Source organism: Biomphalaria glabrata, chromosome 11 (genome assembly GCF_947242115.1).
Source record: "Biomphalaria glabrata chromosome 11, xgBioGlab47.1, whole genome shotgun sequence".
Lineage (NCBI taxonomy): Eukaryota > Metazoa > Mollusca > Gastropoda > Planorbidae > Biomphalaria > Biomphalaria glabrata.
The window spans coordinates 6,452,186-6,469,857 of record NC_074721.1 but is presented as its reverse complement, the minus strand read 5'-3'; the positions used below and the strand labels follow the sequence as shown (position 1 = coordinate 6,469,857).

At 35.6% G+C, this 17,672-nt stretch overlaps 1 protein-coding gene across 1 annotated transcript; it reads right to left on the bottom strand.

The window, feature by feature from the left end:
• Positions 1–424: 424 nt before the first annotated feature.
• On the bottom strand, positions 425–16,761 carry LOC106066354 (uncharacterized). The gene is made up of 9 exons (XM_056004280.1): positions 16,614–16,761; positions 10,203–10,324; positions 9,612–9,671; positions 8,863–8,933; positions 7,527–7,596; positions 6,393–6,459; positions 1,324–1,421; positions 609–686; positions 425–457 (listed from the first exon to the last, which is right to left on the bottom strand). Exons 2-9 carry the CDS (start codon positions 10,314–10,316, stop codon positions 425–427), a joined length of 591 nt encoding a protein of 196 aa, XP_055860255.1. The 5' UTR covers positions 10,317–10,324; positions 16,614–16,761.
• Between the last annotated feature and the right edge of the window lie 911 nt (positions 16,762–17,672).

Genomic DNA, 17,672 nt, shown 5'->3' with positions numbered 1-17,672 from the left:
ATTTCTCTATCTTACACATTCACTCTCTTTTTCTTTCTTTCTTTCTTTCTATCTTTTTCTTTCACGTTTTATTCTCCCACTCTTTCTCTCTTTCCCCCTCTTTCTCTCTCTCTTTCTCTATCTTACACTCTCACTCTCTTTCTCTTCAAAGTCCATAATCAGGACACTAGATCAAACCAGTACGGTTATAACGTTAATGAAAGATACATTGTGGCGTAATAGTGACCAAGTTCATTGTTATCATCATTTATACACATGGATCTAATTGCACACAAACCTTTGGGCGAAATCTAAAATGTCCAGCAGCTGCTGCCTAGTTACAACATCACCAGTAGGATTGTGTGGATTGACCAACAACAGGGCTCTTACTCTTTTACCCTGTAAATTACACAAGGGTTTAAAAGTTGCATACAATATACAGTAGCTAATATAACTTGCTAAGAAACTCAGATTTATCCTTAAATACAAAGACAGTAAAAAGTGTTGCAAATATAATTTATAAAGTAATTTATTTTTAAGTATAAGACCTTATAGTTTATAATTAAAAATAAAGGTTTGTGAGGGAAAAATTAATAGGATTTTTATTATACTATCTTTTGAAAACTTACTTCGAGTTTTGCTTTAATCAAAGCGTCTTCGAACGCTAGTACGTCGTGTCTATAGGTACATCCACTGCCTTTGTTCTGCTGGAATCAAAGAGTTTGTTTAATAATTAAAAAATGATTACACATAGTCCTTTACTGAAAGTAGATGTCGGTTCTCAGAGTGTGAGTTCACAAATTTTGCCTGGTCGTGTTGTGTGCGCTCTGGACTGTCATCGTGATGGACATCAAGAGTCCGAACCCTACCCCCCGCCATCCCACTATCGTCGTGTAGGAATTTTCGGTTATAATAAAGTAAAAATCTTCAATTTTGAATCAACACTCGAAACATTGACAATAAACTAAGAAAATGTTTCAGCTTTTAAAATGACATCTGATCAATATGTTGGGATGTTGAACCGTGTTCCAATGTCGAAACCTATTACTGAAGGGTGAAGGTTTGTGATGTTCAATTCATGAGCTACGAACATTCCATCGGATATGAAGTATGAAGATTATTACATCATTGCCAACACACCTTGCAGGATACTGGAATGACAAAGGAGAAGATGAAGAAAGCTGTTCAGAACCGAGTTCTTTGGAGAGGTCTGGTTGCGTCTTTGTGTTCACCTCGGGGCTCACACAAATAAATAAGTAATGTGAGCATCGCTCTCAGAAACTATTGCCATGTTGGAACTTCAATCTAAATTTGCATTAATTCAATATATTATTTAAGACTCACCGTGTAAGGAAGGTTGACCTCCAGAACGTGAACCCTTGGTCTATCAAACAGGTCACTATTGATCCTATAGTAGTATGGTGAAGGAACCATAATGTAGTCTGAGGGTGTATGCAAACAATAACTAAAAATTCAACACAAAAAAAAGCAAAACTTACTAAAACTGATACAAATGTTCGGTTACTCTCATTAAATTTCGAACTATAAAGATTAAAGTTATTCCCCCTGCTTACTGCTACAGAAGCTGAATGTCTCAGATTGCCTTCGTCTGTTGTCATCAGGAGTGGATTTAACTTGATAAGGCCCTAAACTTTAACAGATATCTGGCCCATAACTAGTATTTCCCCCCCCCCCCTTTGCTCTTTCTTCTAAATGATTGAAAATATGTCTGTAACCATTATGGAAGGTTCCTAAGTAAGCGGGGGACCGTAAGGTAAAGCTTTTGTTGCCTATTGGTAAATCTAGCACTTGTTTTCATACTGGGAGCGGAAGAACTTCCCTCTTCCCCAGGAATACTAATTTTTCCCGTTCTAAATGCTGTTCTAGTTTCCAAACACCCCGTAACTATTTTAGTCCATTTTCGTAGACTCTTAAGTGGGGGCTGTTCATACCACTTAAAAACACTAGAAAACATGGAATGTAGAAAACTGGGTGATAAATTATATAATTTCTAGATTTCATTTTCTGCGTTGAATAAGGTCACTAATATTGGGATGGGTAAACTATGGACCTAGTTGTCATATTTGGCTCATAAGTTCTGCTATGTTGTCCACTTATACGTTTGTTGAGGGTACACAAATAAGCTGCAGAGTTTCGGTTTTATTAGAATCGAGAAACTACTTCGTTGTTGAGGCGCTCGGCAGACGTGTTATTAATTTAAATGCCCCTCTAAACGCCAAAAAAAAAAAAATTGGGGCCCCCTCTTGAGTTCAAAGTACATTTTTTTCACAAAGTACGTTGCAAGCGATCATTTCACCCAAGTGGGCTTTAGGTCATTTCACCCAAGCGGGCTTTAGGTCATTTCACAGACTTGATTCAGGTTTTTAGTACCTAGTCATTGCTCATTTATAAGTCCGCCCACAAAGTAGATCATCGTAATGAGCGTATCATGCCAGCCCAACATTAATAACCAGAACAAATTCAGGTGTGTGACTGATGGTGGGCAGCGGAGTGTTGACCTAGATGATGAAGATCAGTAACATAATAGAGCGTATGTACCGTGAAGTTAGTCTGCACCTTATGATAAATGTGAACACTGTCAGGCTCCTAATTAATGTGATAAGAAAAGAGTTTCAAATATATATTGAGAAATGTCCCTTTAAAACTATTAACAAATAAATGTATTGATAAAGAATAAAACTTAAGACCATCTACTTCATCTACAAAAAGTTTGACGTAACATAACAATGTAACAAATGTAAAGTAACAAGGTATGTTAAATGTCAAATGTGACACAACAAGGTAACAAATGTAAAGTAACAAGGTATGTTAAATGTCAAATGTAACACAACAAGGTAACAAATGTAAAGTAACAAGGTATGTTAAATGTCAAATGTAACACAACAAGGTAACAAATGTAAAGTAACAAGGTATGTTAAATGTCAAATGTAACACAACAATGCAACAAGAATAATGGAAATGGTGTATTAAATGTAAAGTAACAAAGGAAATAAATTTAAGGTAACAAGAGGAACAAATTTAAGGTAACAAGAGGAACAAATTTAAGGTAACAAGGGGAACAAATTTAAGGTAACAAGGGGAACAAATTAAAGGTAACAAGGGGAACAAATTTAAGGTAACAAGAGGAACAAATTTAAGGTAACAAGAGGAACAAATTTAAGGTAACAAGGGGAACAAATTAAAGGTAACAAGAGTAACAAATTTAAGGTAACAAGAGGAACAAATTAAAGGTCACAAGAGGAACAAATTAAAGGTAACAAGGGGAACAAATTAAAGGTAACAAGAGGAACAAATTTAAGGTAACAAGAGGAACAAATTAAAGGTAACAAGAGGAACAAATTTAAGGTAACAAGAGGAACAAATTAAAGGTAACAAGGGGAACAAATTTAATGTAACAAGAGGAACAAATTTAATGTAACAAGGGGAACAAATTTAATGTAACAAGAGGAACAAATTTAACGTAACAAGGGGAACAAATTTAATGTAACAAGAGGAACAAATTTAAGGTAACAAGGGGAACAAATTTAAGGTAACAAGAGGAACAAATTAAAGGTAACAAGAGGAACAAATTAAAGGTAACAAGAGGAACAAATTTAAGGTAACAAGGGGAACAAATTTAAGGTAACAAGAGGAACAAATTTAAGGTAACAAGAGGAACAAATTTAAGGTAACAAGGGGAACAAATTTAAGGTAACAAGGGGAACAAATTTAAGGTAACAAGAGGAACAAATTAAAGGTAACAAGAGGAACGAATTTAAGGTAACAAGGGTAACAAATTTAAGGTAACAAGGGGAACAAATTTATGGTAACAAGGGGAACAAATTAAAGGTAACAAGTGAAACAAATTTAACGTAACAAGGGGAACAAATTTAAGGTAACAAGGGGAACAAATTAAAGGTAACAAGGGGAACAAATTAAAGGTAACAAGTGAAACAAATTTAACGTAACAAGGGGAACAAATTTAACGTAACAAGGGGAACAAATTAAAGGTAACAAGGGGAACAAATTTAAGGTAACAAGGGTAACAAATTAAAGGTAACAAGGGGAACAAATTTAAGGTAACAAGAGGAACAAATTAAAGGTAACAAGAGGAACAAATTTAAGGTAACAAGGGGAACAAATTTATGGTAACAAGGGGAACAAATTTATGGTAACAAGGGGAACAAATTAAAGGTAACAAGGGGAACAAATTTATGGTAACAAGGGGAACAAATTAAAGGTAACAAGGGGAACAAATTTAACGTAACAAGGGGAACAAATTAAAGGTAACAAGGGGAACAATTTAAAGGTAACAAGGGGAACAAATTTAAGGTAACAAGGGGAACAAATTTATGGTAACAAGGGGAACAAATTAAAGGTAACAAGGGGAACAAATTTATGGTAACAAGGGGAACAAATTAAAGGTAACAAGGGGAACAAATTTAACGTAACAAAGGGGAACAAATTAAAGGTAACAAGGGGAACAAATTAAAGGTAACAAGGGGAACAAATTAAAGGTAACAAGGGGAACGAATTTAAGGTAACAAGGGTAACAAATTTAAGGTAACAAGGGGAACAAATTTATGGTAACAAGGGGAACAAATTAAAGGTAACAAGGGGAACAAATTTAACGTAACAAGGGGAACAAATTAAAGGTAACAAGGGGAACAAATTAAAGGTAACAAGGGGAACAAATTAAAGGTAACAAGGGGAACAAATTTAACGTAACAAGGGGAACAAAGTTAAGGTAACAAGGGTAACAAATTAAACGTAACAAGGGGAACAAATTTAACGTAACAAGGGGAACAAATTTAAGGTAACAAGGGTAACAAATTAAAGGTAACAAGGGGAACAAATTAAAGGTAACAAGGGTAACAAATTAAAGGTAACAAGGGGAACAAATTTAAGGTAACAAGGGGAACAAATTTAATGTAACAAAAAAAACAAATTTAAGGTCACAAGGGGAACAAATTTAAGGTAACAAGGGTAACGAATTTAAGGTAACAAGGGTAACAAATTTAAGGTAACAAGGGGAACAAATTTAACGTAACAAGGGGAACAAATTTAAGGTAACAAGGGTAACAAATTAAAGGTAACAAGGGGAACAAATTAAAGGTAACATGGGTAACAAATTAAAGGTAACAAGGGGAACAAATTTAAGGTAACAAGGGGAACAAATTTAATGTAACAAGAGGAACAAATTTAAGGTCACAAGGGGAACAAATTTAAGGTAACAAGGGTAACGAATTTAAGGTAACAAGGGTAACAAATTTAAGGTAACAAGGGGAACAAATTTAATGTAACAAGAGGAACAAATTTATGGTAACAAGGGGAACAAATTAAAGGTAACAAGGGTAACAAATTAAAGGTAACAAGGGGAACAAATTTAAGGTAACAAGAGGAACAAATTTATGGTAACAAGGGGAACAAATTAAAGGTAACAAGAGGAACAAATTTATGGTAACAAGGGGAACAAATTAAAGGTAACAAGGGGAACAAATTTAATGTAACAAGGAGAACAAATTAAAGGTAACAAGGAGAACAAATTTAACGTAACAAGGGTAACAAATTAAAGGTAACAAGGGTAACAAATTTAATGTAACAAGGGTAACAAATTTAATGTAACAAGAGGAACAAATTAAAGGTAACAAGTGAAACAAATTTAACGTAACAAGGGTAACAAATTAAAGGTAACAAGGGTAACAAATTAAAGGTAACAAGGGGAACAAATTTAAGGTAACAAGGGTAACAAATTAAAGGTAACAAGTGAAACAAATTTAACGTAACAAGGGTAACAAATTAAAGGTAACAAGGGTAACAAATTAAAGGTAACAAGGGGAACAAATTTAACGTAACAAGGGGAACAAATTTAACGTAACAAGGGTAACAAATTAAAGGTAACAAGGGTAACAAATTAAAGGTAACAAGGGTAACAAATTAAAGGTAACAAGGGTAACAAATTAAAGGTAACAAGGGGAACAAATTTAACGTAACAAGGGGAACAAATTTAAGGTAACAAGGGTAACAAATTAAAGGTAACAAGGGGAACAAATTAAAGGTAACAAGGGTAACAAATTAAAGGTAACAAGGGGAACAAATTTAAGGTAACAAGGGGAACAAATTTAATGTAACAAGAGGAACAAATTTATGGTAACAAGGGGAACAAATTAAAGGTAACAAGTGAAACAAATTTAACGTAACAAGGGGAACAAATTTAAGGTAACAAGGGGAACAAATTTATGGTAACAAGGGGAACAAATTAAAGGTAACAAGAGGAACAAATTAAAGGTAACAAGGGTAACTAATGTAACGTAAAAAGTAACGAACACAATATATAATTAACAAAAAGTTTCATAAGAAAATTCTACAACAATCTATACATGTATCTACTATAGAAATTGTTTATAGCTTACCTTCAGGCTCAGCTAGGGCAAAAGACAAAGCTTCCAATATCACAGTCACTCCATTAGTAATAAATAACTGGAGTTGAAATATAAAGGTATACATATTAACAAATCAATTACTAAATGTCGAGTACTTTGGTGGTATGTATACATTTTTGAAAATAAATATAAGCCTAATCATTTGATGATATTTATATAGATATACATCTCACTCTAGTTTTTTTTTTAAAGCCTTATATTTATAAGAAAAAAAACTGTTTATATTTTAGAGATTGCATTTTAAAGGCCCCAATAATACACAAGTTTAGTCACGTGGATTTGGGTGTTGGCGAACTAGTGAGCCCTTGGGTTTCAAACCAAGGTGGCCTCGAATAGGAAGTGTTGGCCAATATTGAGTTTTGGGATCTTAAGCCCTGATTCAACTTCAAACACAAAACTTGGGGGAATGTAAAGGCGGTTGACCTCACAGACACCTTCAAGGCCCTTAACATTCCTAGGAACATCTTCCTTGCCTGTCAGAGGGCGGTACTGCTGCAGACCTGCCACATCACCAGAAAATTCCTCAGTGGAAACTGCTAAAGGGACTACGATGAAATTTGTTTCTCTTTAGCGAAACTCGACCCTGGCAGCGCCAGAGAATGACTACTCGTTCATTTCTAACATAATAATAATAATCTTTATTATCCGTAAGGAAATTTGTCTTACAATTTGTGCATTACACCAAACAAAAAACATTATAATTATAAGAAACCAAAGTGTACATTCACACCAGACTCACTCATAATTTACATGTGACAAAGTTTATACCAGATTGTTTTTATTTAATGATTTGATTGCCAGGGGAACAAAAGAGTGTTTGCGTCTGTTTGTCTTTGCTATCGGTGTCTTGTATCTCTTTTGTGATGGTAAATACGAATTTAAGGAAAAATCATGTGCTCGCCCTTTGGACCGCAATGCATGAAAGATATAATAAGGAAGTTTTTTAAGTAAACTTATTTCTAGTCCCCCCCACCCCCCAAAAAAACAAACTGGTATTTGATGGTACTTAGGGAACATAAAATAAGTTAATAGAAAAATTCTGTTTGGAACTAGAATTAATATCTGTCAGTAATAGCGATATGATAATATGTATCTAAGACTTACATTCTCGAGAGACAGTTCCTCTCTAGCATGAAATCTTGTTTCTAAAAACTTTTTGACAGACTTTTTCAATCTAAATAAAAAAAAAGTAAATAATTTGAAAATGTCTACAAGTATAAATAAGCCTCAAAATAATAATACTGGTACTAAAGAAAACAAACAGATTAGATTTGGGCAATTTTCGCAAGTGGTGCTGTAGACGATGCAGTTCAGTTCTGTACTTCAGGTCTAGTTCATAGACAATATATTCGAGGTATTTAAAACAAACCTTTTACACTTGTCTTTTTTTTTTTTTGTCTCCGATGCTGATGGCCATCCTGAGCCCTGGTCTTAATGTTGGTAGCAATGCGGAAATTGTTTTGATTGTTTGTAATAACTTGGATGGTCTGAGTTCTTTTCTTATAGGTTACCTATATATGTAATTCAATGGATATCATTGTGTATGTAGCTTAACTGGTCATCATCATCATCACCATTATTATCTCTGCCCGTGGCTCCGTCTTGGGAATCTCGGTTCAGGGCAGGTAACTCCATCTGTCCACAAGTCTTTTCATCTGCTTGGCATGTGCAACTAAATCTCGAAGTCACATTTTTCTGGTCCGACTTCTTCCTCTTTTATTGTGGGTCCCAGGTGAGGTCTTGAATAGTGATGTAATATGGATTGTGGCGAAACTAGAAAATCATAATTTTAGGTAAACATTAAAAAGGTAAGGTGAAGTTCCCCTTTCAGACCTTAGGATCTACGGGCAGATGATGTAAAGGTCTTCTGTTTCTGCGTCCAACGGTTAACGAGGATGTCATGTGGCCAGCACAACGACCAACAGCCTTTACTTTTCCCCAACTAACGTCAGGTAGTCAGTAGAGCTGGGTGGAATGAGAGGCTTCAAAAGATCCAGATATTTAAAAAAATCAGGATTCGAACCCAGGACCTCCAGTTCGGAAGATAAGCGCTTTACCGCTCAGCCACCGCGCCTCCCAGTGTAAAAAAAAAAGACAATTGACTTGAATAAAGCAAAGTGACCAAATCAAAACAATTTCACAAAATTACGAGGCAATATAACATGTACATTACTATGGGTTATTTAGACATACTACTTGACTAAAGAATGTTGTTTATACTGTTTTATATGATAGATTTTTTGATAGTTTGATAGCAATATGATTGGTTTAAAATATTTAAACATTCTTTCTAATAGTCGATTTGTATTATTTGGTTTCTAATTTCGTTACTGTCATACTATTTCTGAAACTATTCTGTTGTACAATTTTACTTGCTAACTACAGTACCATTATGACGAGTAGTTAAAAAACCCCTGTTAAAAAAAACAAAAAAACTCACTCTATATTGCCTGTACTTTTGTCATAAAACTGAAGCGATTGATCTTCCGGCTCACGTGCAATCGAACTCAGCTGTTGACAGATTGAATACAATTAGGTCAAACAGTTACAAAAGACATGTTTTGTAACAGTGATTCACACACACACTCACACATCCACACCAACACCTACATCCACGCTCGCTCGCGCTTGCCCACACAATCTTGGAAAGAACCAAAGCTGACAGAAAATTCATTTTTCCGTTTAAAGTGTTAAAGCTCTATAACGTGACATGTCTAGGAAAAAAAATATTTTGATAGTCAGACATTCTTTCAAATATTTAATTAGTCCCCTTTTTTTAGAAATAAAACAATCCCCCTTTAAGGCCCTGCAATCTACATGGCAGATGATGTAAAGGTCATCCTGATCTGTGACCCATGATTAACGAGGGTGTCATGTGGCCAGCAGAACGACCTACCGCCTTTACTTTTCTCCTATTTACGTCAAGTACCTATTAGAGTTGGGTGGACTCAGAGGCGCCCTTAAGATCCCGAAATAAAAAATCTCACTTCTCACCAGTATTCAAACCCTGGACCTTTAGGTTCGAAAGCCAAACGCTTTACCACTCAGCCACCACCGCGCCTCAACTCCTTTGTTAAATTTTTGTATTGAATGTTTACATTTAAACATTCATCTCATATAAACAAATATAAAAATATTATATAATTATTATCATTAATATCTTTTCTAGCGTGTTCAAAACATTCCTACCTTTATTTCCAGCTCTCTTGCGCATAATTTATTCTCTGCTAATCCTAAGTCCACAATTCCCTTAAGAAATTAAAAGTCCAGGTCTTAAGTTAGTAAAATGTATTAATACAAGACACTATAATAACAATAGTAAAATATTTTTTGAGTTCAGGAAAGTCACATGTCGTCAGCCTGGTCACGTAATATGCACTCAGGGCTGTCGTTTGATGGTCTCTATGGTCCTGTGTTTGAGTCTTTCCACCTGCCATCCCTTACCGTCCTATGAGAGTTTCGGGCTAGGATGTAATTCTCTTGAAATCTGAAGAAAGATTCCAAACGAGTAAAACAAAACAAAACAATGGGGTTTACGATGGTATTGTGAGTCCAGCAAATTTTCCCACTTTTTCAACAAGTAAAAGTCTGATAGCTTCATGTTCATTCCTATTGTTTTTAGGCTTAAACTTTCATGATACGTAAGGTATTTTAAAGTAAAGATGAATCGCGCAGGATAATGGTACATTTTAGAGTAAATGTTATAGACTGAGTCACAGTAGTCGAAGAAGATTTAATAACTGCAACAGAGTGAACTATGATGACATGTTCTGGACCTACCTTTCTGTTATGTGTTGGGTGAAATCTGTTATTTCTTACAAGACTGAAGTACGGACTTAGAAACATCTCTGTACTCAAACTCTCCTCTGCTCGTCTTGATAAGCTTAGGGCCATGCTGGTGTCTGCTACAAAAAGGAAAATTTTAAGATAATAGATAAATAAAGGCAGAAAAAACAAACAACACATCCTTCGCTTAGTCTCCAGAATTTTTCAAGTTTTAGTATGTTTTATCATTAACACCAACCAGTGCACTGTACTGTGTTTCTAATAATGTAGAATTATTATTCGTTTCGTTTAGCTTCTGAGTTTATATTTTGACATCATTAGAAATCATTTCATTTTTCTTTTACTCCTGGTATCAACATAGGCGTCTAGTTATGAATGATTTCAAACTTGTGGGATATTTAGTACCTAAGGAGTATGGTGACCTAAGCTTAAAAACACATTTTTATACTCTTTTTGTTTGTCAGTATTTCAATTTCTTTCCGTGACATTTAACATCTTATCTTATCTTATATAACATCTCGGAAGATGTGCACATCTCTTTGCAATATGTCATGCACAAAAATGAGGTCAATCATAGATTCTGTTCTAACTTTTGGTGGTGATGCGGATAGGGGTAGTTGTGTGTGTGTAGCCTGCTGACTCTAATCGCCCAGACCAGAGCAAGACGAGCGGTCAACTGTGCCGAGTGGCGGCGGTCAACCGCGATGACTCGCAAATTTTTAAGGAACGTCAGATACAGTCAGCTGACCAACTCGAATAGTCGAGCGATATTCTGTCCTGTCCTAGAAGGCCATAAGGCGACATTTTGACTTTTTATAGTTATATTGTTTTGTTTGGTATAATGCCCAAATTGTAAGACAAATTTCCTATACGGACAATAAAGATTAACATCTTATCTTATCTTATATAACATCTCGGAAGATGTGCACATCTCTTTGCATGTATATGAGCATGGAATGGGTTGCCTGAGCTAGCCAGGAAAACCAGTGACTTGGCAGAATTTAAGTCATTGGTTAATATGCATGACTAAATGCATGACGCGTAGGACGTAATCATCTTCTTTTTTGAAGTAACGTCTGTATTATATAAGATAAGATAAGAAGATTATTATTATGTTAGAAATGAACGAGTAGTCATTCTCTGGCGCTGCCAGGGTCGAGTTTCGCTAAAGAGAAACAAAATTCATCGTAGTCCCTTTAACAGTTTCCACTGAGGAATTTTCTGGTGATGTGGCAGGTCTGCAGCAGTACCGCCCTCTGACAGGCATTATTATTATTATTATTATTATTATCAAAGAGTGGAGTCATCAAAATCGAGTCAGTCAAAAGTTCCCGATGTGCGATTCAGTACGATACGGCAGAAGTCAACAAGGTGCAGAGAAGACAGTTCAGGGTTGATATGGCCATTCAGATATCCACGACAGAACATTGGTACAGCGTTACGTGTTGCCCGATGTAAAGTATTGGCTGTGATTTAATGGACTTGTAAGTTGTACCCTACTTTGGAGATTGAGTTGTCAAGTTCTTGGAGTTGGTAGTGTCGTGTGATGCAGTTTGCAGAGAGCCTGGAGAGAGAGAGTCGTTACAATACGTCTTCACGGTCACGTGATAGGTATTTCTGATCTAAAACATGTTTCAGTGTTTTCAATCTATTTTTAGTGTGTTCATCATTTCCGATTCAAGCCGCGTCTTTATGCTTAGCTCCAATTGGCAACAAGTTTTGCAGTTTTATTTGGGATTTTAGTCAAAATGATTTTGTATAATTTATTTGGTATTTAAAAAAAAATGCTTTTCGAAAATGTAAAAAGATGCATTTGACCAATCTCTGTGTAGACAGCTTGCCGCCCCATGAGCCGAACGAACCGTAAAGACCTAAGTCTAAGAATTTATACGATTACAAGGTAAAAATGGAGAAATTTAATGTATATAATACTTATATCGAACATAGAATCAAGACATATAAGATCTTGTAGACCAGAAAATGCAATCAGGCTAAAACAGGATAATAGCTCTGCAAGTCATCAGCAGTTGTATCTCCATATCTCCATAATTCGCGTGGCAAGACATCTAGCACGCCGAGTCAGAAATGTCTACTTAAAAGATCGGACAACCTGTATGTTTACATTTTTTTCTTAAATACTTCTGGGTATTAGAAGAACAGTATTAATACTGCAACCCAAGTTTACCGAAGCATTGTTTTGAGCACTCTGCTATATGGCAGTGAAAGATGATCCATCCATTAACAGCATATATAGTTAATATCTTCCACCTCCTATACTTGACTGAAATGGTGGTATAAGCTAAATTAGTCCCCTTTATATCTCGCCGCTATAAATTTAAACAAACTATATATAACTATACCAAATTCTCTAGTCACAAGTACCTCACTAGCAGAGTGGTTAGCACGTCGGCCCGAGGAGACGTGAGCAACAAGTTCAAATTCAGGTCCTTCCCTTTTTTTCCTGCTTTTAAAAACCAATTACGGTAAAATGCACCCAGATAGCCCTACCCTCCCCCCCCCCTTAGCCATTTTCCCAACTGGTCCAGATAAGTGATAGGGTCAGAGCGTACCGAGCACGGTGAAAGCACTGAAGAAAAACGAATGGTAAAAGTATTATTAACCGCACTGATGTATTATTGTTAGTCCAGATCTATTATAAATTTCATTGCATTTAATTTCGAAAGTATTCTTATGTTTTCCTTGTCTACATTAACATTTAGAGCAGCGGTTCTCAACCTTTTATGCTCGGCGACCCCTTTTTACAATCCCCCACTTAGCCGCGACCCCCCCCCCCCCCGCACACACACACACAGCAATAGAAGAATAGACAATAACAATCCATTTTTTCAACGGTCTTAGGCGACCCCTGGCAAATCGTCAATCGACCCCCAAGGGGGTCGCGACCCACAGGTTGAGAACCCCTGATTTAGAGAGTCTAATCTGTACAGATTGTAATGACTACTAGAATATTGTATCGAATCTAAACTATGTTGTTTTTCTAGCTCAACTTGTATAATTTGAATGCCTGTTACTTAATACAAATGGTATATAAATTGTAGAGAACAAAGCTACAGGCTAGGATTAAAATATGGAGCTAACATTAAGAAACATTTATTATTAACATGACCCGAGAAAATAGTATTCCTTGCAAATGAATCCTAAATGATTCTTTTGTGGAGCTTAATAAAAAGTGTTTCGGGTTCATTTCAAAAGGTGTATTTCAATTGGCTATATGTCGATTGTCGATGCATATTAGCAGATAAGTTAATGTTGCCGAGTAAACCAATTAGATTTGTTCCACTCAAATTAGCATTAAGAGCTGGTGGTTGGAAGAATCAGGATCGAATGTATGTACTTCTGACTCGCAAGAACTAGTTTGAATGATAACGTCCAGGCCCTCTAGCCAATGGGAGTTCATGACAATGTGAATGCAGGCAGAATTGTTGAGCCTAAACTCTGCCCTGTGGGCCTGTTTTTTTTTCGGAAGTTTCTGCTAAGTAAGGATAGCGTACATTTGTTAGTTTACATTGTCTGACCTAGTGACCTGTAGGTGGGACCATCCATGACAGACTGGCTGGACTTATTGGCGTTGTTGATTGTATGGTTTGTTAGAGCGTCTGGTTGTTTATAATTGAATGAGTCATGTCTTCATTGGCTTCCTTCAATCGTGAAATGACTATGGTTAATCTCGAACACTCTTTCATATGGCTGTGGAGCCCTATTTTGGAGAGACACTCCCGTCCACATATAATGCATGTCAAGGTGGCTTTCGCTTTGGTGGTAGAGGTTAAGAATGATTACAGAATGATTTTCGAGTAATGTCTTAGGAACATGTAAACCTAATATCTATATTTAAAAAAAAAAGGTAAAGTTCCCCTTTCAGACCTTGTGGTCTATAGAGCAGATTTTGTAATGGTTAGGTTATATCTATTTAAAGGCTATGCGAATCAGTTGCTGTACGTTGCTAAATAAAAGGTTACAATTTCTTCATTGAGTTGATATGTGATGAGTAAGCGAAAAAAAGAAACTATGACCAATTACAGTTCCTTCAGTATTAAATATTATCACATTCTAGCCAGACTCACCCACCCACAGGAAGGCAGGTATTAAAACTGGAACAATCGAAACTACAGCCCAGAGCGCAAGCCATATTGTGGTCTAGACTTTAGCACTTACTTCAGACAATTCCAATCTACAACTGTTAGAAACTAGATTTTTTGTTCTAATTATAGATATTTGAAACAACTGTTTACATGTTACGTATGGACAATATTAGATTTCTGAGACTAGCACATGTTTACATTTTGTAAACAGAAATGATTATCGATATTTTTTAATTCGTGGATGTACCAAATAAAAATCATTTAAATTATACTGTTAATACTAGCAGTTCAATTTTTAAATCTGATTACTAAAGCACTTATTAGAATTAGGCAATAAGAAAAAAAACTTGATATAACACGACAAATACATAGCTAAATTATTATGAAAGTATATAAGACCATTGGGAAGACATCACCCTAGACCGAGACCTTGGTTTAGACCAATAGCTCGCTGCTACGTCACGCGTCGGGCTTCACGACCTGTGACGTTGCAGAAGAAATAACGTGTACAAACTTTTTACTGGACAGACAGACAGAGCGACTTGATATAAGCTTAGTAGAAATAAAAGCTGTAGGAGTGTGGCAGGAAATCACGTGACTTCGTTTCATCGCTGGCTGGGATCAATACAAAAGGTAAATGAGTGGAATACTCCCCTCACCTTGATGGACTCTAATTCACTCTCTAGTTCGTTGTAAACCTTTGTGCTCCACATCTGCTTTGGGACTATAATTGACTTTTTAATTGTCCTGATGGTTTGTGCTCTACGCCAGCCATTCTCAACCCTGCGGCTGAAGGTCCCAGGGGAAATGGAAACTTGGCTAATTCTCACTTTGAGAATCTAATGCGTTTTATTTTTATTCAAGTTTTTTGTTTTGTTTTCTCTTGTTCGTGTGTCTCATTTTCAATGTTCTAATGTTACGGGCGAGGACCGGAAACTCAATTGTGTCGAGCAGTTATTTTTAAAAAGATGGACGTGGGTCATACTTCAAGATATTGTGAACCATTTAACTCTTTCATCACCGTCATTATTTTCCACTTACCGATGGAATAATTCATTTCACTCATTCTGTGTTTCACTACCCTGTTGTGATTAAACTTCAATAACTTTTTTTTGTATTTAATCTGGAAAATGTTGTATTAGGTATATTTGATAGAAGAATGCATGCTTTTTGTTATATAACACAAATTAAAGTTTATAAAATCAAAGAATGTATTTAATTTAATGTGGCCAGATTAACGTTGGTATTGTCAGATAGGAGCGAAAGAGTTAATAGCGAATCAAAGATATGTCTGCAGCTTTCTCTTACAAAAACGTGTTATTTCTCCCACACCCGTTCTCAGATCGAGTTAAAAATATGCACACTCATTCATTGGCGTTGACTGTAGACAATCCATAATAAAAAAAAAATTAATTAAACTATTATTCAATTAATTGCTGGTTATTTATTATTTCATTTGATACCAACCGGAGAATGAATTAATTCCGTGTTTACAGATATGGTTTGATATAGTAAGTCTATTTCAATAATACCACACGTTATATCTCCAGCACCCAGTCTCGGTTCAAGTTAAAACTGTAAACAAATTGTAAAGTAAACTAAACTAGTAAACTGTAAACTGTACCTAACAACACACCAATTAATTTAAAAATTAGACTATTAGTCAACAAGACACGAATATATTTTAAAAATTAACCAATTAGTCAATTAGTTATTGATTTTTAATAAAGGATGTTTGATATCGAATAAGAGAAATAACTTCTACATGATGGAGAAATATAGTTTGATTTGTGGAGTGCTCTCCCTTATGTAAGATTATGTAAGGATTTTTTTAAAATTATTATTTTGCTTGTCGATACGCTTTCTCTTCATTTTCAATGGTGACAAATTTAAATTGTTGATTCGTGATCTGTAAGGCGCCTCAGTCCAGCCAGCTCTAGTGGGTACCTGACATTAGTTGGGAAAAGTAAAGGAGGTATGTCGTTGTGCTGGCCACATGACACCCTCGTTAACCGTACACCACAGAAACAGCTGGCGTTTACATCCTCCTCCCTATAGATCGTAAGGTCTGAAAAAGGAACTCTAGTGTAATTAATAATAGTAAACAGCGCACTGATCCCCTGGGCTAGTGTTTTAATTTACTTTTTTTGTTACAGAAAATCCAAATCTTATAAATAGACTTGCTAAGTATGATACAAACTAGTAAGCAAGCAATATAACAATAAGTACAGAGATCTAGGTCTAAGTTTATATCTAGATGCCTATCAATGATATATATTATTAATATTTTGTATGTTTTTACCTTAGCTGGAAATTCAAGTCAGATCCTTTAAAACAAACCAAAAGTGAGTGTGTTGTCTTGTGTTTACAATACAATGTATTGACTTCCTGACCTTTAGGAACTAAATATTCAAACACAGTTGTTGACCTTATAACATGGCCTACTTCAATGACGTTATTTCTCAACCCGCGAAGTAAAAAAAAAAAGATGATCATGTTTATGAAGACATTATCATACAATAAAACACACGTCATTGCAAAGAAAGCAGAGCGACAACTGAATTCCTGAGACTAAACAAGGCCCTAATCAGTACCGAAGGGGCCGGAACATAAAAACTCCATGGAGGTTCCCACCTCACCGATCTCCATATAGAGTGATTCTTACACTTTTTATAGAGGCGCCCCTTAACAAAAAATAATTCGTTTGTTCTACCTTTAGCCCTGTGGGGATACGGGAGAGCGCTTCAGTTTCCAGTATTGGGTCTAGAAGGGATTTAAACATGTAATGAAAAAGAAAAATAAGCTTGAAGACATACAATTAAAACACATTTTCACGTTTCTCTTTGCACATGTATGTACAATATCTTTGGAATTAAAATATTAGGTTTCGAATGTTAATTGAGGCTAGTTCATTTAGTCCCATTTGTTTGCTGGTTTATTGTTTTTTTTAGATATTATTTCATTGTTCCGAATATAGAGTCTTACTTACTAGAAAGTTTATGTTAGGTGATAATGTTGTTTGTTGTAAAATGTTTGAACCCGGGACCATCGATAAATCCAAACGACAGTTCAGAGCGCAAACCGCACGACCAGGCAGCCATGATAGTAGTAGAGAGATAACCTTTTAACCTCAAGCCAGCAATGGCACAGAAAAAGCCCGAGACCATAGCTTTTGAGTATTGGCTAAAAGCTATTTGTTGAATTTTTAAAAACTATCCTTTATTACTGGTATATCATGCGATTTGAAAGAATTTAACTTGGCGTTGATATGAGTTTGTATTCCAGCTCTATTTAGATAAGAAACAGTTTCCCATGGCGTGGGCCTTTCAGTGTTGTTGTCTTAGGCAGTGGGGCAGAGAGG